A 23,912-nucleotide genomic window follows, 5' to 3' on the forward strand; every position below is an offset into this window, starting at 1 on the left:
TCCACATTCCCAACTCTCCCAGCAGCATCCCATTTGACATTATTTTTCCTCCTATACGAGACCGTACTCCAAGCACCTCCATTTTACATTGCTGACAGAAGGAAGATGATACTTTTAGGGTTTATCGTGTTCTAAGGTTTACAGAAAGTTGGAGAGAGGTTGGAGGTTATCTCTCATGTTTTTAAACCTTTGAAGAATTTATCATTAAAAATAAGGTAAAATGAAATCTACAACCACATTAAAAGCACACAACAAATGTTTTTTTTATAAGCAAATTGCAATAACATAAAAAATCTCATAAAAGTCTCATGGAACATATAGACTTCCACACTCATTTGACAAACTCAATTCTCAAACCCTATATCCTTTTGTTTCATGCCATTGCAACCTTGATTCTTTCAGTTGTGTTCTTAATCAAATTCACAACAGCTTCTATCCAACAATCTTCTATTCTTAATGCTGGATCCAAACCAACCAAAATCTGAAATGAAATTGTCAATAGGCAACCTCCAGATCCAATAGAATTTAGCATTGGTCCTCCATTGTTGAGTTGAACATCATATGGAAGAATAACAAAACCAGAAGGAAACAAAGCAATAATATTTGGATCTCCACCATTCAATACTACATTCATTGAGTTGATATCAACAGGTGCAAATATTACATGTGAGGAAGTTCTATCAATGCTTTTCTCTTCAAGTAGAAGCATGTTATTATTTTGCATGTAGTTTTGATTCTACAATTAATTCATATTTACCAAAACAAATGTTAGGTTAAATTATATATTAATTAATTAACCATAATAATGTGATAAATCAATTACTTACATTGACTTGGAATAGAGAAACACAGTTTCCAAGATCACGACCATGTCCAATGTGTGCCATTTCTTTAATTATACTCCCAATGGAAAGAATATTCCACTGTAATAAAATTTAATGATATGTTTGTAAGTTCAAAGAAAGAATAATATCTATAATAAAATGATACAACTATGATCTATGAAGTACTCACACCAGAAACATGACACCAACACTAGCACATTTATATCAGTAATAATTTGAAAATTATGAATAAATTAAACATAATAAGAAGTGTTGGTTTTTAAAGGTGTCGGCGCTATATTGACTGATGAATGTGTTAGTTATAAAATACCTCACTTCTTGAATTTTGGTTTCCAAGAAAATCAAAAAGTCTCTTGGGAAGAACTGGAAGCCAAAGAGATGTTCCACCATTAAGAATTACGCCAAGAGGTGTTCCAGGTTTAGTGTTTGTTTTGGACATGACTCTCACATCATGAGAATCAGGTGTTAGAACATTCCAACAACTTTCTATAGAAGAACCAACAACAGATGAAAAGCATAATTTCATTTTCTGCGCCAAATTCAGTAAGATCTTCCTTCCTTGAAATTTGTTTATCGCTGTATTGGATTTGCATGTAATTGTTATTTCATGGTAATTAAATAATGTGAAAATGAACACATAAAAAAACATGCAAGAGAAAGTCTATATACCACAATAGTCTCGTGCAGGTATGTTGGTGGCCATTGAACATGCAAGACGTTCACATTGTCTACCTAGTGATGCCACCCATCGCTTAGCTCCAAAGGCAAGACTTGAAGTTATTGAAGAGTTATAAAATCTATTCGACAATAATGTAGTATGATCCACTTCTACATGCTCAACCCATGTAACCTAGAAAAAAAACCACGACCATTAAATTTTTGATTTTGTTTTTAAAGAGTTTACACCTGCAAAACTCGTTGATAGAACTTCACTATATAAAATGTGATTATAATTTATCGTTATGTTATACATATGAAACAAGAAATTTGATCAACATGAAATAGTAGAGCATAACGCACCTTCGAATAACCATATGGTAATTCTTGAATTAAACAGCCGGAGGGTCGTCTTAGACTTCTTGGCGTTGTGCTACTACTTGGTCGAAGATGATCCAAGGAAACATCAACCACCGCCCATGTTCCTTCTTCGTGCTTCTTACAATATCTAACGAAATAGTTTTCACGAGCACGAACAAGTGGTGAAGGAACTTGAAAATCGGCTGACATCTAAAACAAAACAAAACATTCATTTAATAAAATTAATTTCATCTTCGCTCGATTAGGATAAATAATTAACTAAACATATAAAAGTAAATAACTTTTAGACATGTCATAATGTTTATGCTAATATTCATTACAACAATAACTAAGTCTTATCCTATTAAGTAAGGTCAGCTACATGGATCAACTGTCGCCATAATGTTCTATTCAAATTATTAATCTCAAGATCATTCTTAATAACTACTCTTCTAATTTTTCTAGGTCTTCCTCTACCTATAGTTGTTTGACTCTTCTCCATCTGATATCGTTTCCTTATAAAAAAAATCTACAATATTCTCTCTCTATATGCTCAAACCATATAAGTCTTTTTTTCCATAATTTTTTTTCCAACATTCACTAAAACAAAAATAAAAAAAAGGATAACATTTTACATACCACTTGTACTTGTCCATTGTAGTTTCCTGATACTCCATGTGATAGAACTTCAATTGTCATTGCTTTGGAAACAATGTCAGAAAACATTGCAGACCATTGATTCTGAAATTGTTACAAAAACATAAAACTATATATTATATATATATATATATATATATATATATATATATATATATATATATACACATAAAAATCACTCAATGAAATCTAAGAAAATTCGTGGTACGTTATTACTCACCACATTCATAAGAGTCTCAATGAGATTAACATGATTCATAGAAATAATCATTGATTCCCTTGAAGATTCAGATATAAACCCCGTGAGTTTTGGACCTATTACATTAGGGAAAACCCTAATGTATTCAGATTCATTTAAAATCTCACACTCATTAGTAGAGATCCATAAAGGATCTCCAGCTAGAGTTAACCTTGTGAGTTCCTCCATAGAAACCATAGCAAGTTCTACAATTTTCTGTTTGTCAAAATAAGGAGTTGAAATTGAACCAAATGGATCATTACCATCATAGTACAACTCCTTAATCATACTTGAAGTGATATCATTATCACTTTCCACTACATTTCTATCATTTCTCAAAACTCCCGACAACATTTCAATCTATAATAATAAAATAATATAAATAAAACATCATTCTAAGTTCAACCAATAAAATAAAAGTACTTCTATAGATTAAGTAATTTGAAAAAAATATATATATATATATATATATACCTCAGCCTTTAATTTGGAATTCTCAATTCTAAGTTGGTTTTGGTTAAAGCATGATTTACCAATAGAAACTGGCCCTCCACAGTGCAGACATCTAGTGTTTTTTAACACCTCCTTACGCATCTCATTCTCGGTACGAAGCCTTGCATTCTCTAGTCTCAAATGATTGTTTTGGTGGTGTTCATGCATTACCTGCATATTTTGCATTAACAAATTTATTTTCATTTTGATCATGATGCATGTAAGTTCTCATATTTTTAATAGTTATTGATTCTCCTTTACCTTATCTTGATTTCTCTTGTTTTGGAACCAAAACTTGATTTGGATTGGCGCAAGACCTAGCACGCGACTCAACTTGTCCCTTTCCTCTTGATCAGGGTGAGGGCAATGCTTGAAAACCCTAAACATATCATAAACTATTAATGTTAGAGTAAGAAAAAGTAAGTAAATAAACAAGACAAGAGAATTTGGGTATGGTTGAACTTACTTTTCCAATTCTCGTATTTGTTCACGTGAGTGCCGACCAGTGCTCATGTTTTTTTGTTCTTGATTGAGATCTTGGTCTCCATCAATCACATTTTTATGTTGCACTTGTTGTTGTTGTTGTTGTTGAATATCAAACATATCTGAGTGTTCAAGTAGATGTATTCACCTCTCTTAAATGAAGTTTTTAATTTCTTTAAAAAAAATAAAGAGAATCTCAATTGATGTGCACAATCGATTTTTAGGAGTCTCAATTGTGCACATCAATGAAACACATTATATTTTTATTAAGAGAAAAAAAAAAGAAATTAAAGAAAAGAAGAAGAATTCACCTGATCTTGATCAAACTTGAGCAAGTGCTTATGCAAAACAATACCACTTAAAAATCCTCTTATTAAACAAACTCCCTCTTCTTGTAGTGTTGTTACACACTATTTTCCTCTCAACTTATATCTGAGTTGTGGACATGAATTTAAATCAGACCTTGGAATTAACCATAAGAATCTTAGTAACTAAGCTAGTTGAGTGAGGGTACAATTGACTTTTGAAAGAATGATGTGTTCTACCTTTTACGTTTTGGTTGACAAAAAAACAAATTGAAAAAGGTTGACAATTGGACATCATTTGAAATGTTGATTCGGAAAAAAAGGAAAAGATGCTAACTTTACCCCATGAAAATCAATCTATTTGATAATTTCACATGTGTTAAAATGTATATTGAATTTTTTAAATATTTATGTCTTTATTATTATTATCAAAAACAAAAATATTGTAGATATTAAATCAGAAAAATTAATGTAGAAACATTAAATTAAAGTGATTAATTACCTACTACTCCTTATGTCCTAAATTATAAGACGATTTCAGCCTTTCATACAAATCAAAAAATATAATTAATTTTGTGTGGCAAAGAGAAATTATATAAAAGTTTACAATACTATTGTTCATTAATTAAAAAAGAAAAAGAAATTAAAATAATTGGAATAATGAAGAGTAATAAAGAGTAAATGTTGGTATATTAATAATATAAAGAGCCTTATAATTGTAGACAAAAAAGAATTTACAAAACAATTTATAATTTGAGACAAAAATATTATTAAAAAATAAAATTTGAACACCTAAATGGTATTTTGATTTTCTTATTTTTAATCTTAAAGTGAGTGCAAATAAATGAAGCCTTGACTAAATGTATGGATGTCAAAGAAGAAATTATTCTCCTTAAAAAAAGCCACAAAATATGTAAATGTGACTTCAAAAGGGTTGAGGTAAGAATAACATGACCATTGATGTGGTTCACTTATTGAAAAGAAAAAAAAAATAAAGAAAGGGAAAAGTGATAAAATGAAATGAATATATAAAGAGATATAGTCACAATTGGAAAGTGATTTAGTTATTTAAGAATAAAAGATATTGCAAAGCATATTTATTTTGGTAAGATAATAAAATATAATAAGTTAATATGAAGTTTATCTTGCTTAAAATTATTATTTTAAATATGAGTCGAAGTAAAAACCAACAGAATGAAATAAGAAAAAGAAAATAAATTAGTAAGTTAAACTTAAAATAATTAATAAATAATTTTGTAAACTTAAATTATATAAACTTGATGATAAATTAAGAATTGATAAATAAATTTGTAAACTATAAATATTTAAAAATAAAATTATTATTAAAATTCCTAACAATATGAATATAAATATTAAATTTTATAAAATTAAATATAATTTTATTTCAATGGTAGTCTTATCATTACATAAAATATATATCATTATATCTTTAATTAGATTATCTAGCATATATCATAAAATGTTTTAGGTTTAATGTCATGATTTCTTATAAAAGTTAAATGATTTTTTAATAGTAGTAATAGATTTTTCAAAAGTAATATCAATTGAATAATTTCTTTACTATTTTTTATTTATTAAAATTTGAAAATATTAAAAAATTATTTTATATAAAAAATAATTAATTTTTTCACAAAAGTGATTTCATAATTTTAATATATTATTTCTTTTCAGGATTTATGTAATTATTAAATGCACATATTTATACCTATGCATTAATTAATTTAAATAAGTTGTTGATATTTATAAATTAACTAGTAGGATACTCGTGCACCTGCACAAATAAATTTATTTAATGCAATGTAAAATATATTTAGATGCACATGTAAATTTAAAATGAATTACTTAATTGTAAAATGAAATGACATCACATAAACTCAAGCATATTGAATAATCATACAAAATAGAAAAAAAAACATTGAGATGAAGAAAGAAAAAGAAAGAAAAATTTGACATTTGAAAATAATTTTTTTGTCTCTCAAATAAAGATAATTATTGATAAAAAATAAAAGTTGATGTTTGAATAATTTAATCAAATAATTTTTAATTTTATACCTATAAATTATTTTTAATAATGGTAAATTATTTTTTTAAAACTATGAATAATTTCTTAATAACTATAAACTAATTGTTTTTTTTTTCTGTTAATACAAAATTTTGTGTTTAGAAAATTTAATATTTTTCTTTGTTCTTCTTCATTATATTAAAATGGGGTTCAATTTTATATTTCTATTTAGAAAAATAAAAACAAAAAACAAAATGGAGAGAGAAGAAATAAAAGTGTGAAAGTGTGAAAAAAATGTTAGAAAAATTTGAAATTTTAATTAAAAGAAAAAAATGAAAGAGTGAGAATGTTAAAGTAAAATATGAGTTAGGCAAAATATTCTTTTTGGTTCCGTAAATTTATCTCAAGGTTCATTTTGATTCCTTAACTTAAAAAATATTCATATAATTGGTCATTCAACTCTTCAAAATGTTTCGTTGCAGTCCTTTTAGTCTAATTAACAACGAATTTAGCGGCTATCTTCTGAGTTTTTACGTCACTAATTAAATAAAAAGGACAAACATGAAATATTTTAAAGAGTTAAGAGATCAATATGAACATTTTTTAAGTTAAGGGACCAAAATGAACTTTGAGGTAAAATTATGAGACCAAAAATGGTATTTTGCCTACGAGTTAATGAAATGAAATCATATGTCTCTTTGTGGTTGTTTGAAATGGAAAAAATAGAGACATATAATAATTACCTTTTAACCTTTTGTTTGTGTTAATTAATTAATTAATAGAGTAGCAATTTAGATAATTGGCTTAATTGCAATTTTGACCCCTCCATTTTTAAAACTACGATTTTAGTTCGTTTTGAGTTTTTTGTTGAAAAGGGGACAAAAATAGAGACTAATTTTGCAGAAAAAAGTAAAATAGAATGATGCAAATTACACAGGAAACTTTAAAAAAGGACTAAAATAGAAGGATCAAAATCAAGAAAAAATTAAATAAGAGGATTAACGTTGCAACTAAGCCTAGATAGTTTAAATATATCTCCTTTTTCTTAATTATAAAGTTGATAAATATATTTCATATAGTAGAATAAATCTATCACATCACTATTATATAATTATTTGTTCATTTTAATTCATAAAACTCACATCTAAATATTTGGAGGCCTTTTTTTTTAGGTCTTAGAATGTGGGTCTGTTTGCTTTGACTCAAGGCCGACCATATATATATATATATATATATATATATATATATATATATATATATATATATATATATATATATATATATATATATATATAACATATCAAATGAGAATGAGTAAGTTATATAAAAGTTTAATAGCAATCAATGAATTTATATTTATATGTCACATTAAAATTTATTTGTTAAATGCGAATCTACGAACCGCGAACTACGTAGACTCCAAAATACCCTACCAATTCAAATTTCAATGATCATATAATCTCATAAAAAACACCAACAAAAATACGAACTACGTTGACTCTGATCCTCCGATAAGGAGGTACGTAGGCATTTGGGCAACCAACACGAGTCCCCGTTTTCTAAAATTTAATTTGTATGTAGGTTTAAGATTTTATTTTTTACCCTACTGTTTTGTGTGAAATATTTAACCACAAGCTATTTACCATAAACCTTACCAAGAGACATTTTAAACCTTAAGGAAGGATTAATGGTGCCTAACACCTTCCCTTAATCCTAATTTCTCGACTTACCTAGAATTTCTTTATTTTCGTTTTTTCCCGTATTTCCCTTATCCTTAGGATAGAATAAATATAGGTGGCGACTCTGTATTTTAGGTTAATAGACTTAAAATTTAAAGTCGGTCGTAACAGTTTCAACCTTTGGAATCAGACAAATATCGATATGATTTACTTTCATGATCTTGTTGGGATTCTTCCACAAACTCTTGACAAAGTCACACACCTTACCCCTGCCTTATTCCAAGATTGCTGGTAAAAGCCAGCTGAGAATCCGTCTAGACCCGGGGCCTTCCAAGGTTTCATGTCAAACATTGTGTTTCTAATCCCTTCACCCTCTACGTGTTTGTTCATCCTTTGAAGATCGTCTGCATTCAGCATTGGGAAAGTAATGGACGTAGGCTCCCATTCATTCCAGTTATAGTTCAGTTTAACAAAAATTCTTGTAGAAATTATTAACAATATTCTTAAGATCATCTTCTCCTTCTATCCACAGGCCTTTATCATTCTTCTACATAGTAATCTTATTCTTCTCCTCCTTGTAATGGTCTTCATATGATAACATTTTGTGTTTTGATCCCCATCTTCTAACCATTTAGATCTCAATTGTTGAACCACATCAACTCTTTCTTCGCAAGAATCCCACTAAGCTCCTTTTTGCAATTTATGCTCCAGCTTTCGCATACCTATAACATTATCCCTTCGTTGCAAGCTACATTGAATACCTTTAGGCATTGTCATTATTTCTTGTTTTTGATACATGACTTGCTTAAAAGTATTTTCCTTCCAATTTAGTAGCTTTTCTCTAGTTTCTTTGAGACTATCCTCAAAGGTGTTGTCCTCCTTCCATACACTGTCAATCATTTCCTAGTAAGTTTCTACTAAGTTCCATGAATTTTCAAATTAGAATTGTTGTTGTATAATGTAATTATTTTAGATGAGATGAGTGATTAAGATGGGATGATGATCTGAATATTCCACCCTAGTCAACACTTTAATATAAGCATCAGGAAACACAACCCACCACATATCGTTGCACAAACCTCTATCAAACTTGTCATATAATCTCTGACCACCATGGTAAATAGGTCCACGACAAGTGAAATTTGGACCAATATATCCATTATCAAATAGTGTGCATATGTCTAATCGCCCCCTGAATATATTAATTTTCCTGGTCGAAGCCCTAGCACCACCTTTTTTATCAACTATACTAGCAATGTCATTAAAATCACCCGCCACTAGCCATCAGTGGGTAGTTACTCCTACAATATTCCTCATGTCCTCCCATAACCTACTACAAATAGTATCACTTGGACTTGCATAAACTGCAGTAAACACCCACTCCTTATCTTTAGGAAATCACATTTTGGTATGAATGGATTAAGATTGTTGACTGGTCAACTCCGAGTCAATATGCATGCTATCCCTTGTAAGAATCATGCCTCTAGAGAAGCCATTATTAGCCTTCAACATGTGCTTATAAAAGACCATTCTTATTAGGGGATTAACAAGCTTAAAGGATCACACCTAGTTTCCATTATCACTACTGAAGCTGGTTTGTGCTGACTAACATACTGATTATAATATCTAAAGAAAGCTTTATTAGAATCTCCTCGACAATTCCATAACATTAAATAATGTTTTCCAATCATCAAACACTTTTGTGTTAATTTCTCTTGTACTTAAACATTTGTGTAATCAGATTAATAGAAGCAATTATGTAAACATAAACATTAAGCAACTGTTAGTTGTTTGTTCCTTGAGTGACTAGTCTTAGTCTGTATACCCAAGAAGACTTTAATAGTTTATCATAATGGATAAATCTCCTTCAAGTGACCAGTTGGGTCAGAATTCTTGAGGATTCATTTATTGTTATATCTCTTAGGGTGCCAGGTGGGTCATAATTCTTAAGAGATCACTAAGAGATTGATCAATGCTTTCGTTTTCAGCCGCCGGCAGTTGGCCCGTGCAATTGTAATCATTTTGATGATTAGTGGATTAAGTCATTTTCTAATGCAAAATCATCTTGGCGGGTGGACAAGACTAACCTTTTCTAAGGGGAACCTGGATAACATAAATGTGTCATTTTTATCTTCATTTCACACTTTATTGTTTATCTTATATGAATAGAATTTCTAAAAGGAAAAGTTTTGAAAACTCAACTCAACCCCCCCCCCCCCCATTTCTTGTGTTTTTATCTACCTTCAATTGGTATCAAAGCTCGACTCTGTTATTGATTTTTAAATTGAACACTTAACCGTATAGAGAGATCCAGTTAGAGAAAACCTTTGGCTGTCATGAACTCACAAAGAAATTATATGTGTTCTAAGCCTTACATCTTCATTAGAAAAAGAATTCAAGTCCTAGACTCGAATTGGAAATATGAAGATGGTATCACTGCAGATTAATTCCTAAGTTTCAAAACTTCAGTTAATCAGTTTAAGTGTCTTGATTAAAGGTGAAAATAATGCATGCCATACAAAATGGAATCATCAGGAAGTAAGGAATCTTGTATGCAGAAAGTTAATTCTTTATGAGTATGGAATGTTTTCAACAAATAGACTTTGTCTACCGTTGACTTTCTCATTATTGCTCATTAGGAACTCTTTCGTGTAAAGAAGAGTAAATGATTGTTTCCTAAAGTTATGCATGAATGGTTAGGAGTTAATAAAAAGGCATTAATACTTCTCAACAAGAATTAGAAGTCACAATAAGAGAAGATTTCATCCAAAGTAAAGATTGAGGAATCAGAACTAGAATTAAGATACAAGATTATCGGATCTCCTCTCCCTCTGAAGATGATCACTTGAATCAGAGATGAGGTAACCCATCATTTCTAAGAAAAAAGAATTTCAAGGCACTCGAGTTCACTACATATAATAAATGTCTTAATTCTTTGACCAATCCATTGGTTTAACGTCTATTGGGAATAATGATTCTTAGCATGATTCATCTGATTCCTATTCCAGCCTCTTCATATCATCATTGATTCTCTTGTAACTCGTAATTGAATTAATGACTTCTCCTTCAGTCATTACCTTCCCTCTATTCCACCATTATTTCCACCATTATTTCCTTCCCTCTATTTATACCACTCATGTCATATCCTTTCCATTCACCTCAGTTCAAATTCTCTTATTTTCTATACCTTTCAACTCATAATGGCAATAAGAACTTTCCAAGGTGATGAACATTTTCTCTTTTTCATCAATAATAAAAGAATTAAATTCAGATAACTGAGAGCCAGAGGCTACAACCTCTCGAGGCAGGTAATAACTTAAGAATGGAAAAACTACTTTGCCATGCTCAAGGGATCCATCTTTCATGCCCTTGTGAAAATTCTGTGTGAATGCTTCTATTCCTTTTGAAGGAAATTAAATCTTCTCCTATGTGTTCGGACATTCAATAAGGATTACTTGGACAACAATTGCTGATGCAATTGAGTGTCAGGATGTTGGTGCTTCAATAAACGACTATTTGTTCAACTATGATTTTGATGCAAATCTCATTCACCAGTTTCTGCACTCGATTGATCATTACCATGAGTCCTCATCTTTAATAATCCTTCAACCTACTTTTAAAGTATGGTTTCAATTTCTCCTATCAAACCTTCGTCCTGAGGAAACTGAGATAAAAGAACTCAAAAATGAAGACAGACAACTCCTATTCTTTCTTTCATGCGATATCCACATCAATCTCCCTAAGATTATCTTTGACTATCTCAAAGAAACTTTCATTGCTTCAAGGAACCAGATAACTTTTCTCATCCCGTATGGAAGAGTGTTATCCAAGATTCTCGCAAAAGCAAGGATAGTGAATATAATTAGAAATGAAGGGAATGGGGATGTGTTAGGTGTTGAGAAATGTGAAGTGTTTGATTATGTTGAATGATCATTTTTGTAATTTGATCCATTATTCGTTCTTTTTGTAACCACCCCTCCTAAATCAATGAACTTTTCTTTTCATATTGATCAGTGTGTTCCTCTAATTTAAGTCCTTCTAAATATCATCATTTACTATGATCACAAATAAATCAAAACATTAATTCTAAGATTATAACTCATAAGTACAAATTCATATAGTATCAATTGATAATATGCTTGTGTCAATAAAAATAAGTATGGACTTGTTATTGTTGTTGACCAAAGTCGTTGAACATGGGTGATATACATAAAAGCAAAGATGAGTCTCATTCTGCTTTTACCAGTTCTGTTCTAAAGTGCAAAGAATTTTTTTACTCTAGCACAAGAAATGATTAATGTTACGGTACTTGGAATGCTCTAAAGGCTAAAGAGTACATTATATTATAGAAACACGTAGTGTGGAAAGATCAACTTTTGAAAGAATTGATGACAAGCTTGACTTAGAAAGGTCAAAGCTGCTTGATAGTTTTGCAGATCTAGAAATTACTCATGTAGAGTCTGAAGAAGAGACTAAGGTTTTTGAAGATAAATTTTTTGATTAAGATAACGCATCAGATCCCTCTGAAGCTCTTTCAGTTCAAAGACAAATGTTTTATGAAGATCTGTTTATGGGTGAAAAAACTAAACATGTCAGAATAAGATTCACTCTGAAGAAACTCTTTTAGGGTTGGTGTTTCTAATAGAATCAATTTCCCGCGAAGAATTACTTCAAGAAAATGAATGGATTTTAGCTATACAACAAGAGCTAAGTCGGTTCTTTAGAAGTGATGATTGGAATAGAAAATCTATATCAAAAGAAACTCTTGCTACTAGAATAAAAAGAGTATTCAGAAACAAATTGGGTAAGAAAAGTGAGAATATTTGATGCTAAAGTGATTAGAAACACCTCTAGTCAGAAACCTACTGATAGTCCTGACCCTGAGAACATTTACTCATGGGTTCTCAAATTAAGTATATTATTTGACTTATGTCACTTATATCATATCAATTTATTTGAACATAACCTCGAATAGTATAGAAGATTCTTGACAATAGTTGAAATCTTTATATTCCTACTCCATCTTGTCTATATGAAGAATTGCTAAAGACAAGCTTTAATTGAGAATGAATCTGGTTAAGCACGACCTTCTATTTTCCTACTTCATTTGTCTTCTTGCATTTATTTCTCTAACAAGTGTCCTAGAAATGATGGTCCATTTTATTCTCTCTTGTTTCAAAATCTATCTTAACTGTTTGAGTTTTTCAAGATTGATATGTTTCGTAACAAATCAATTCTCCTATTAGTTATATTTTCTTCCCTTATATAAGTGTCCTTGATTGCTTTCCCTTCCTCTCATCTTTAATCAACCCTTCATCATCTATACTTCTTCTCTCTGCTTTGTTTCTTTTTCAACTAAATCAGTTAAGTCTGGCTCTAACCCAAGCAGATCTACCAAAAAGGCTAAGAACGCAATGGAGTGCTCGCAGGAAAATAAGACCGTTTTAATTCCCGATACTATGATAAATGTATCCAAAAACTGGAACAACTATAACTGGGAAAACTTTTGTGTCTAAAATGAAACCATCCAAAACAAATCTTGTTCAGATACATGAGTATGACTCATATATTGATATGGAATGGATCAACTACTTGAACTCGGGTGTAACATTTGAGTAGATCATTCTTAGGAGTTTCTTTGCTTCGTGTCTCTTGTACTTGCGTTTTCCTTAATGAAAGATCTAGGTATCTCTCTCTCTCTCTCTCTCTCTCTCTCTCTCTCTCTCTCTCTCTGTTTTGAATGTTCTTAATTAAATGTAAAATCAATGGAGTGCTCGTAGGAAAATAAGTCCGTTTTAATTCCCGATCCTATGATAAATGTATCCAAAAACTAGAACAACTATAACTGGGAAAACTTTTGTGTCTAAAATGAAACCATCCAAAACAAATCATGTTCAGATACATGAGTATGACTCATATATTAATATGGAATGGATCAACTACTTGAACTCGGGCGTAACATTTGAGTAGATCATTCTTAGGAGTTTCTTTGCTTCGTGTCTCTTGTACTTGCGTTTTCCTTAATGAAAGATCTAGGTCTCTCTCTATCTCTGTTTTGAATGTGATTAATTAAATGTAAAATCAATTAATAATGTCTTAAACTTTTTGAATATGACAAAAAAGGGGAGAAAGATATTGATAATTTTGATGTTATTTCAAAATCTTATTACTCTAACAGATATAAATATGCAAAGAATTTAAAATGTATTTCAGGTACATTAATATAATGAACTGAGAACTTCTAAAGTCTAGAAGTTCCAAAAAATTAAGCTCGGATAAAGAAATTCTAATGTTAGAAAGGGTATGTTGATCAAACTCTGATAAAAGAAATTATGCCAATCAGAATGTTCTAAGAGATCGAGTATTGATAACAAACTGCAAACATTGTGAAGGGTCTGATAGATCAAGCTTTGATAATGAACCTATATGATGATTAGAAGGTTCTTAAGAAGAAAGAATGTCTGATAAATCTAACTCTGATAAATCACTTCCATATGCTTAAATCAGAATTCTAAACTATGACAATCAAGATCATAAAACCTTACTTGTCTGAAAAAGTCTTAAGTTTTAGATCCAGGGGGATATTTTTAACTCAAGGGGAGTTTTCTAAACAATTCTCAGTTATCCATCCTTCTAAAATCATTAAGTTTTTGACTTAGGGGGAGCTTGTACATCCCAGGAGAAGTTTTCTCTATCTAAACTCTGATTCATTTTAAATAGATTATGATATCTAAACTCTGATTCATTTTAAATAGATTATGAGTTTACATCAGATACAACTGTTGCTTCAAGATCATAAAATAAGTCTACATCAGATACAAGTTGTTGCTTTAAAAGATCAGATGTAAAGATGTGTTCTTCAGAATAGCTATTGCTTCTAACTCTGATGACATAGTCAAGACCAGGTGATAAAGGCCAAGATCAGAAATGCGGAATAGTTTTCATAACTCAAGTTTAGATATTATGACTTGTCTTCAAAAAAGCTGTTGCTTTAGATATTTGAAAAAATTGTTCTATTTTTGAAAGAATCTGAAACTATTGCACGTAATGTTATATGGATTCTTTCTCACTCCTCAAATCATTTATCTTACTTCAGATATAGATTTGATCTAGGAAGTTATACGTCATATTTCAGAAAAGTTGTTGCTATCAATTCTGAAAGACAAGGTTCTGTTCTTAATGGCTCTGATGTTTTCATGCTATCATAACATAGTAGTTTTTAAACTACTCATCAGAAAACTCATAAAAAAAAAAGAGACAAGAAGTTGATTTCCTCCAAGCTTATTACTTCAGATCAGAAGTACATCATTTTAAGATAAGATCAAGAAACTTTCTCAAAAATATTTCAGTACAATGGTATGCTCAACAAATCCACTACTACAAAGACGTTTGTACTATTTAGAAGTTGTCTTTCATGCTATCATGATAAAGTTGCAAGCTATAGGCTAAGGAAGTAATGTGTTACACTATCCAACATCTACACTTGAAACTATCCGTTGGAAAGTAACCGTTGGCTCTAGAAAGAAATATTCTATCATCACAATGTCTCTCTCTTTTGAAGGCTATAAAAGAATATTGAGATTTTAAAATAAAAGAGCGAATGCTGAAATGGAGAATGCCAAAAGCTCATGCTGAAGCCACCAATGATGCTAATACTGTCGTAGAAGCCAAAGTACTCAAGCAAAGCTGAAAGTTGGAGCCAAACAAAAAAGAGGATAAAATATGAAGAGAAAGAAGATTACTACAAAATGCTACCCAAACATTCATCAAATACATCTTTGTAGAATCATGTAAAAGTAAGGAGATGTTGCTCATATCTTGCTTAACACTTTTGTGTTAATTTCTCTTGTACTTAAACATTTATGTAATCAGCTTGATAGAAGCAATCATGAAAACACAAACATTAAGAAATTGTTAGTTGTTTGTTCCTTGAGTGACTAGTCTTAGTCTGTATACTCAAGAAGACTTTGACAATTTATCATTATGGAGAAATCTCCTTCTAGCGACCAGTTGGGTTAGAATTCTTGAGGAGTCATTGCTCGTTATATCTCTTAGGGGACCATGTGGGTCAGAATTCTTAAGAGATCACTAACAGATTGATTAATGCTTTGGTTGTCAGTCACTGTCATTTGGCCCGTGCAATTGTAATCATTTTGATGATTAGTGGATTAAGTCTTTTTCTATGGCAAAATCACCTTGGCGGGTGGACATGACTAACCTTTTCTAAGAGGAACTTGGATAGCGTAAATGTGTCATTTTTATCTTCATTGCACACTTTATTTTTTTTTATCTTATATGAATAGTATTTCTAAAGGGAAAAGTTTTGAAAACCCAATTCAACCCCCCCCCCCATTTTCTTGTGTTTTTCTCTACCTTCACAATATTCTACAAAAATTAAATGCAAGAGTAAAAGAGAGAGATGACACCGAGACTTATAGTGCTTCATCGTTCAGGCTCGCTTTGCCTACTACACACTTCAATGGTTTTCCATTGGATCCTGCTTTGTTCCTTTTTATTTTAACAAATATTGCAAGAGTTCATACAATCACTTATCCACAATAATGTTGAGAAAAATAAATCTCCCATTTGGATCTTGAATTGTATACAACGTAATTCCAAACTTTTCTGCATAATATTTACTCGATTCACGTTTCTTGAATATTCCAGTATCACCAATCTGATTTAAGCCTTCGTGTGTAGCAATAACCCCTTGATCCTACTGGTTTCTTGAGCGATAAACTGTCAGAAGATTTTAGAAGAACTTCACCTTGTTCGTAACCTTCCACATAGTCACTACCAAGGTAATATGGAGAGAAGAACCTTCTTTTCACTAGAATTTATCAATACCAATGACAACAACCTCAATCTTGCAAGCTACCTAAAAATCTCAACCAAATAATCAAGAATGATTAGTTTCAAGACGACCTCTCCAATTAATTACAAATCTCTCATTATCAAGATCTGAAATCAAACTAGAGGTTGAAGATGAAAGCATTTTGTAGCAAGGGGTTTGAACTTTTTCAAAAGTGAAAGGGTGTTGGTTTCACAAAAAAATCACGAATTTAATTATGAAATTCTTAATAGTTATATTCGAAAAATGATTACAAAATTATTTTATATGCGCTTGAGATTAAGCATGAAAATGGATGGAAAAAGTTAGTTAGATTCAAATCAAGAACATTTCATGATTTTAGTTAAATGAGCAAGTGAAGTGGAATATTAAGGAAAAAGATTTTTGACCTATTCCTCGCCTGATTCGAATTAAGAACAAAGTTTGATTTGAGTCAAAGACCCCCTGTAATTCGTATAAAGTGTTAATTGTGATTCGAATCAATTTACATAGAGCCAATCAGAAAATTGTGAAAAATTTCTTATTCAAATTAGGTGTAAACTCTAATTCGAATTGATTCAAGCAGAGGTGACCCAGAAAGTGATTGATTCAAATCAAGTGTAAATTCTGATTCGAATCAAAGTGTTTGAAAAACTTTTGTTTGCCTCTGTTCCATTTGATTCGAGTCGGGATATGTGCTTGATTCAAATGAAACACAGAAAATCTTAATTTTTCATAGTTTTCAAAATACTGATATTTTTCTTTCCACATGACTTGAATCAATAACACACATGGTTTTTATTTCACTAACTCATGCAATTGACTAAAAGCATCATGATCAAGTTCAAATATAACCATTGATTTATGCATGCTAAAACGAATAAACAAATTGATTCGAACTTGATTCAGAAATGTGCAATCATGAAGAAGACTGAATAAATGATAGTAAATGGAAGCTAAAAAGACAAGCAATAAAATAACCGTATTGGAGGTGCTTCCCAGAATATATTAGGGACATACAACTATACAAAAGGCATACCTGAGACAAAATGTTACCTCTTTGTTGCTTTTCAATAATGCATGTGGGTTGTCCATTGTAGAAGAACCCCAATGGTGGCTTGAAGCTTGGTGACATAACGCAAACTTAGAAACGCATAACACAAATGGTGAAGTGCCAAAATGAAGAAGGATTCAAATGGTGAAGTGCGATGCGATGATAAAGAAATCATCAAAACGATGAAGGCTTCCACGATAGTGAAGGATGCATGAAGCGCGATGATGAACGCAAAACGTAGGTTTAAGGATTTTCAGAAATTACGGTTCATAAATAATGGTTCAGTTGAAACGAGTTAATATGTGTAATCCATTTTTCATAGTTTTTAATTTCCATTACTAAATTTGTTTTCTAACTGAATATCAAAATATATAAAATGTGTCCACCTAATCATTGTCACATCATTAGTTGACATGCCAAGTATGGAGGGGAAAAATTCAAGAAACATGAAAAAGAATATATAAAATGTGTCCACCTAATCATTGTCACATCATCAGTTGACATGCCAAGTATACAATTATGGAGGGGGAAAAATTCAAGAAACATGAAAAGAATGACTAAAAACTTAATTTTTTTATAAAGAGACTAAAAAAATAAAAAAAAGAGTAAGTATGTTTTTTTTTCCTACAAAATTACTAATTTTGAGTTTTAGTCCTTATAAAAAAATGTTATGTTTTAATCGCTACAAAATTAATTATGCACGTAGTTTAACTCCATGTAAAAGGACTAAAACGTTATTCAAAACCAATTTTATAAAAATTAAAACATGGTTTTTTTTATAGGAACTAAAAATCAAAACTTAAGATATTTATAGGGACAAAAAGATATTTAACCCAAAATAAAAAAAACTAAAACTGCATTTAAATCTAAAAAAATTAATGGGTAAAATGATTCTACCTTAATCACTTATCCTACTATACAATAAACCTGCCACAATAAGAAGAGATAACGAGAAGAGTTGATAATGTGAAGATATTAATCTTACCCAAAAAAAATAATTCAGAATCTATGAAATCAACTCAGTCCATTTGAAACTTTAAGGGTTGGTAAATGGTAAAATCAATTGAGTTCATTTGTAACTTTAAGTGTTGATAAAATCAACTATGTCAATCAATTGAGTCCATTTGTATTTGTATTGGTATTTTAAAGAGACAATTATTTTGAGTCATAAAAAAAGTGCAAATGACAAATGGTATTTTAAAGAGACAATTATTTTGAGTCATAAAAAAAGTGCAAATGAGACAATTACTATGAAACGGAGAGAGTATGTCCATTTGTAACCCTAATGGTTGGCCTGTTGTTGGTAAAGTGGTGTAGGCTTTGATTCTAAGATTGTGTTCTTCTCAAAGTCTTCTAAGATTGTGCTCTTCTCAAAGTCTTTTGTTCGAATCACGTTAGGTGCTAACAATCTGTTGAACCGGTACATACAACGTTTTGCTCTAATTTTAAATGGACTCTCCAATAATAAACGGTGGAATTGATGCTCTTATATTAATCGGTCACATGGCCGAATATCAAACTTAAAAAAAAAAAAAAAGTCCATTTGTACCTCTGAGCATGTTCAAAGATTTCTAAACAACAAAAAACATGTCATAGAAGAATGCACAATCAAGTAACTAAACACCACCATGCCATTCCTTTAAATCTTACAAATCGACAAAAACAGCTTATGAATTCATGGTCAATATGATGATTTGGAGAAAACCAAACACTTACAAATAATTGGGTTCTTCTTCCATTGGACTAAATTATAATTTTCTACCTAGAAGCCAAGAAAACTTTTACTGCCATATTTATTTCATTTCTTCCATGTATTTCAAGAAAGGAGTATTCCGTTTGATATGGTGATGCCAAATCTTTTTCTTCTCTTGCTAATTTCCTATTCTTGAATCTGCTACACCAGAGCAATTGGCGATGCTGCTTCTCTCTCGTTGAACAAAGCCTTTGATTTTGACGCTCGTGATCGTCTTGATGAAGAAGATGGCGACCGGGAAGAGGAAGGCGACTTAAGCTTTTTCTGCTTGGGCTTCTCTCGAATACTAGGATTCCCTGCAACAGACGAGAGACTGTTGTATATGCTCGATGATTGTTGACGTTCTGCACATGAGAACGATAATTATCATTAAGAATACAGACTAGCACTGATCCAAACAACAAATAAGATTTGTGTATTGCTTGGAATCTTGTCCTGAACCGGAAGGAAATATAATCACAATGCAATTGTTTGGAAGCTAGTAAGTTAGATTCTCGTGTATTTCCGCACAATGCATTTATGACATAACCATGAGAATGGAACCAGTACTGTAAAGTGACAGTGGTCGAATGTAAGACGCGGAAAAAAACATAAAACCTTCATAAAAGGAAAATCATCATGAAGATAAACAGCATATTTTGTAAACTAAATTGTGTAGTTAAAACACCTTTTGTAGCATAATATCGAACTGCTATATCAATGCAAAGTAAGTCAGATACCACTTATATGAGTAAGATAGATACTCCAAATTTGGCCTAAGACCCATCCAACTCAATACATCATATACTTTCCTCTTTAAGAAATACAAAGTATCTGAGTCACAGTTATGGTTAATTCTTCAGGTGCGCAGCAGAATTCTTCTCGGCTACACTATCAATCGCATTTAACCATCTATCTAGTCATGACTACAAAAATACAAGGCTTGTAGGCAAGTGAGGACGATTGCATTATTTCCCAATCCTTATTAGATATTCAGTTGCAATTTCAATATTTTTTTTTGTTTTTTTTAAGGTTTAACTTGACAGCATTAAGGAAGTTTAACACATGGAAAACCAAAGTACCAACAAAACATTTACTTATCAATCAATCGTGCTCAAATGCAATACATCCAAACCACTATTTTATAATTTCTGGTGTGGACCATACTTAAGAAACCAGTGTTAATTGTAAAGCAAAGAGCCATAAGATTCTCTCTGTTGGAGATAAGTTTGCTTGTGACACAACAACCAAACACTTTCTAAGGGGGCAAAGAATCTATATAGCTTTTTGAAAGCCTCGCATTTTCATCAAGAACTTATCCAAAACACACAATAATAATAAAAAACACAACCCTTTCTCAACTAATCGACCCGTTAAAAACAATGCGCTTGTACGAGAAGCAAATCATACCTAGAGAAGACCATAACGAAGTAACAGCCATAGGATCAGAGTCCCTAATTTCACCCAAGTTACCAATCGATGTTGAAAAATCAGGAACTTTCTTAAAATCGTCCATCTGAGTAGGCAAAAGGGCAAAAAGTGTTAACAAACGAATAGACAAAATGATGAAACATATGACTATTGATAGTCGTAACAAAAATAAAGAGATAAAACATGTGTTTAGTTCTGCGGTGACAAAAACTGATTTTGAATACATTCGTGTAAAAGACAAGTGTGGAAGCAGAAACTCCAAAATCTAGCTTCTGGCTAGAATCAAGGACATCCAAACATGTTAAAATTAATTCTGCAGTTACATAAATCAATTTGATCTCATCCAAAAATAGGGTCGTCTTTGAGAATGTTCAAGGCGGACTACCGCACAATCCCCAAAGTTTGACAGGTTTAAACTGTGACAAAAAAGGGTCTCATCAAATATCTTTCACTGTTAAACCATGACAAAATAGAACCCCTATCTGATTTACCACAGTTCAATCATGGTTAACTTACAGAGTGCCTCCGAAAACTTAATTTGAGACTATTCTATATAAAAGTAAAATTGAACATTAACAAACTGAGGTGTTATAAACTCCATACCCAACTAGGTCCATTCCCGGAGGGACCATCCCATCCAACATGAGCCACATGTTTAACATCTGTCGGGTACCCAATTTCCATCTCCCGCTCCTTAACAACTGAAAGAAAAAAAAAAACATTTCACATTTTAGCCCAAACATCAACAACAAAACAATGAATCAATTGGAAAGTGTATCTAACAGAAAAGATAATTACCAAATATCTGAGTAATGTACTTAAAACTCTTGCGAATTCCTTTAAACGTGGTTGCCATGGTTGGTGAAAATCACAATCACAATCCCAATAGTGCCGTAAAGTAAAGACAAAAAAAATGAAACTTTGTTATAAATAATACTCAATTCAATAACCTTGAAGAGTAACAACTAAGGTTTCATTTCATTCATTGCATGTGATGTGATTCAGGAACATCTTTTTGCTTTCCTGTGAATAAAGATAGGAATCTGAATCAATTATATAACAATAACACACTAACTAACTATTTCAATTTGAAAACATTCTTCAACATGAAACATCAAAAATTAAAAATGAGTATAATAATATAGTACCTGAAGAAGATGATTAAGATGCAGGTTTAGAAAGTGATGTAAAGGGTTGAAGTGGGAGAGTAGGAGGAGGCGGAGGAAGAAGATGAATAAGGGTTTGACTCTATGAGGAAGAGAAGAGAAGGTGGGTATCCATGAATTTGCAATGTTGTGAATAAATAGTGAGAAATAATAGTGAGAGAAAGACAAGAAAAAGGACATGGTAAAAACATTTAATACCATTTTTGACTCAATCATGTCTATCTATTGTTTTATTATTTAATGATGATATATTATTTGTTTATATTCAACTATTTTATAATTAATTTTGAGTGGAGTAATTCTTAATTTAAGAGTAAATTATTAACACTTAATCTAAATTTAAACTATTAATTCTTCTTAATTTGATGGTTAAAAATAATAAGTAACAGTTTTTTCTTTCCCAATTTAATTACTTAATATTTTTAACTATTAAATTGAAAAAAAATCAATAGCTCAGATTTAGAGTAAGTGTTAATAACTTATTTAACTAAGAATAACTCACTCTTAACTTTATATTAAAATGGATTTTGCTTTTTAATGTATCAATTTTTTTTAACAAAATATAGCCAAATCAAAAATATATACAAGAAGTGATATGTTAAAAAAAATAGTTTAAATTTAATGAATAATTGATATTTTGGGATGGAAGAAACTCGTACTTGTAAAAAAATACAGATTCTCGGTGCTTATTATTCGTCAAAATTACTTAAATATTATATTATTGAATTTAATATTATTATTATTATTATTATTATTATTATTATAGAATAAGACCTACAAAAAAACTTTAAAAGAGATTATTAATAAAGATGTCAAAATTAATAATTTGGATATAACTATTGTTGGATCTGGATAAAATATTATGGCGAAGTTATTCATGTAATTAACTTATTTAGTGGAATAAAACTTGGTTTTTTAAAATTCATATTATTTTTATTATTTTTTTATTAATATTATTATTTTGTTAAATATAAAACTATTATTATAATTATTATCATTATTGTTATATTAAATTTAGTATAATTATATGGTAAAAAATAAATAAAATGAATTTGATTTATTTTTTATTATTATTAATATTATTAGTATTTTGTGCTAAATTTTAAATTATTTTAAAATTTTTGAAAAATAAAAGTAAATTTTAATTAATCATGATTTTAAAAATATATATAAATAATAGTATCTATAAATATTCATAAATATTTACAAATAACTTAAAATCATATATACTTATATAATGGATACCCTCTCCAAAATGGTATATATATATATATATATATATATATATATATATATATATATATATATATATATATATATATATATATATATATATATATATATATATATATATATATATATATATATATATATATATCCAATGATTAGCATCGATATCATTCACATCAATATTATTATTTAATTATTTAATAAATTTTAAAAAAATGTTTATAATAGTAAATTCTAGCGTATACTTAAATAATGTAAAAAAAAAATTTAATCAAATTGTTTATATGTTTTGCATAGTATAATAGGATAGAATTTATGAGTATGATATGATAGAATTTATGTAGAATATAGTTGATGATATATATTAATTGTAAAAACTACCACTTATAAAATCGAAATATGAAATCTATGAGCATAGATCATCTACTGTAAATTTTGCCATTTATCCTACTAGTAGTCAAATGGCTACAAAATTTTAAAATTTTTAAAGAAAAAAAATAAAAATAAAATATTGTATTTAAGAGAAACCAAAGATTAAGATTATGGAAGAAGAAAGAGTAGGAAAGAAATAATTGCAGAGGGTCCATATATATCTATGACCAAATAAAATAGGTAGGGATTCTTTTTAAGGTAAAAATAAAATGGGACAAATATTCTAAGATGGAAGGTAGATTAATATTTGTGTATAAAAAAGCAATTTAATAAGAGTTTTGGTTTTTTCTCCTTTAAT

General features: G+C 30.1%; 2 protein-coding genes across 2 annotated transcripts; both read right to left on the bottom strand.

Moving 5' to 3' along the window:
• Positions 1 to 240: 240 nt before the first annotated feature.
• Positions 241 to 3,849, bottom strand: LOC131648514 (homeobox-leucine zipper protein MERISTEM L1-like). The gene is made up of 10 exons (XM_058918267.1): positions 3,716 to 3,849; positions 3,511 to 3,628; positions 3,232 to 3,420; positions 2,740 to 3,117; positions 2,502 to 2,603; positions 1,866 to 2,072; positions 1,515 to 1,695; positions 1,156 to 1,421; positions 828 to 923; positions 241 to 736 (listed from the first exon to the last, which is right to left on the bottom strand). The coding sequence occupies exons 1-10, from the start codon at positions 3,760 to 3,762 to the stop codon at positions 374 to 376; spliced, it is 1,947 nt and encodes a 648-aa protein (XP_058774250.1). The 5' UTR covers positions 3,763 to 3,849; the 3' UTR covers positions 241 to 373.
• A 15,387-nt stretch (positions 3,850 to 19,236) lies between these two features.
• On the bottom strand, positions 19,237 to 22,100 carry LOC131611482 (CRIB domain-containing protein RIC1). Its single transcript, XM_058883490.1, has 5 exons — positions 21,935 to 22,100; positions 21,585 to 21,809; positions 21,390 to 21,487; positions 20,766 to 20,871; positions 19,237 to 19,720 (listed from the first exon to the last, which is right to left on the bottom strand). Exons 2-5 carry the CDS (start codon positions 21,640 to 21,642, stop codon positions 19,518 to 19,520), a joined length of 465 nt encoding a protein of 154 aa, XP_058739473.1. The 5' UTR covers positions 21,643 to 21,809; positions 21,935 to 22,100; the 3' UTR covers positions 19,237 to 19,517.
• Between the last annotated feature and the right edge of the window lie 1,812 nt (positions 22,101 to 23,912).

Source organism: Vicia villosa, linkage group LG1, assembly GCF_029867415.1.
Source record: "Vicia villosa cultivar HV-30 ecotype Madison, WI linkage group LG1, Vvil1.0, whole genome shotgun sequence".
NCBI lineage: Eukaryota > Viridiplantae > Streptophyta > Magnoliopsida > Fabales > Fabaceae > Vicia > Vicia villosa.

Excerpts from the sequence above, each read along its gene's own strand:
- LOC131648514 (XM_058918267.1), bottom strand. The coding sequence starts at position 3,762 with ATGAGCACTGGTCGGCACTCACGTGAACAAATACGAGAATTGGAAAA. Across the intron at positions 3,421-3,510 it reads ACAAGAGAAATCAAGATAAG|GTAATGCATGAACACCACCA; the intron begins GTAAAGGAGAAT and ends CAAAATATGCAG. Across the intron at positions 3,118-3,231 it reads ATTCCAAATTAAAGGCTGAG|ATTGAAATGTTGTCGGGAGT; the intron begins GTATATATATAT and ends TTATTATTATAG.
- LOC131611482 (XM_058883490.1), bottom strand. The coding sequence starts at position 21,642 with ATGGCAACCACGTTTAAAGGAATTCGCAAGAGTTTTAAGTACATTACT. Across the intron at positions 21,488-21,584 it reads GTACATTACTCAGATATTTG|TTGTTAAGGAGCGGGAGATG; the intron begins GTAATTATCTTT and ends TTTTTCTTTCAG. Across the intron at positions 19,721-20,765 it reads TTCGTTATGGTCTTCTCTAG|AACGTCAACAATCATCGAGC; the intron begins GTATGATTTGCT and ends TCTCATGTGCAG.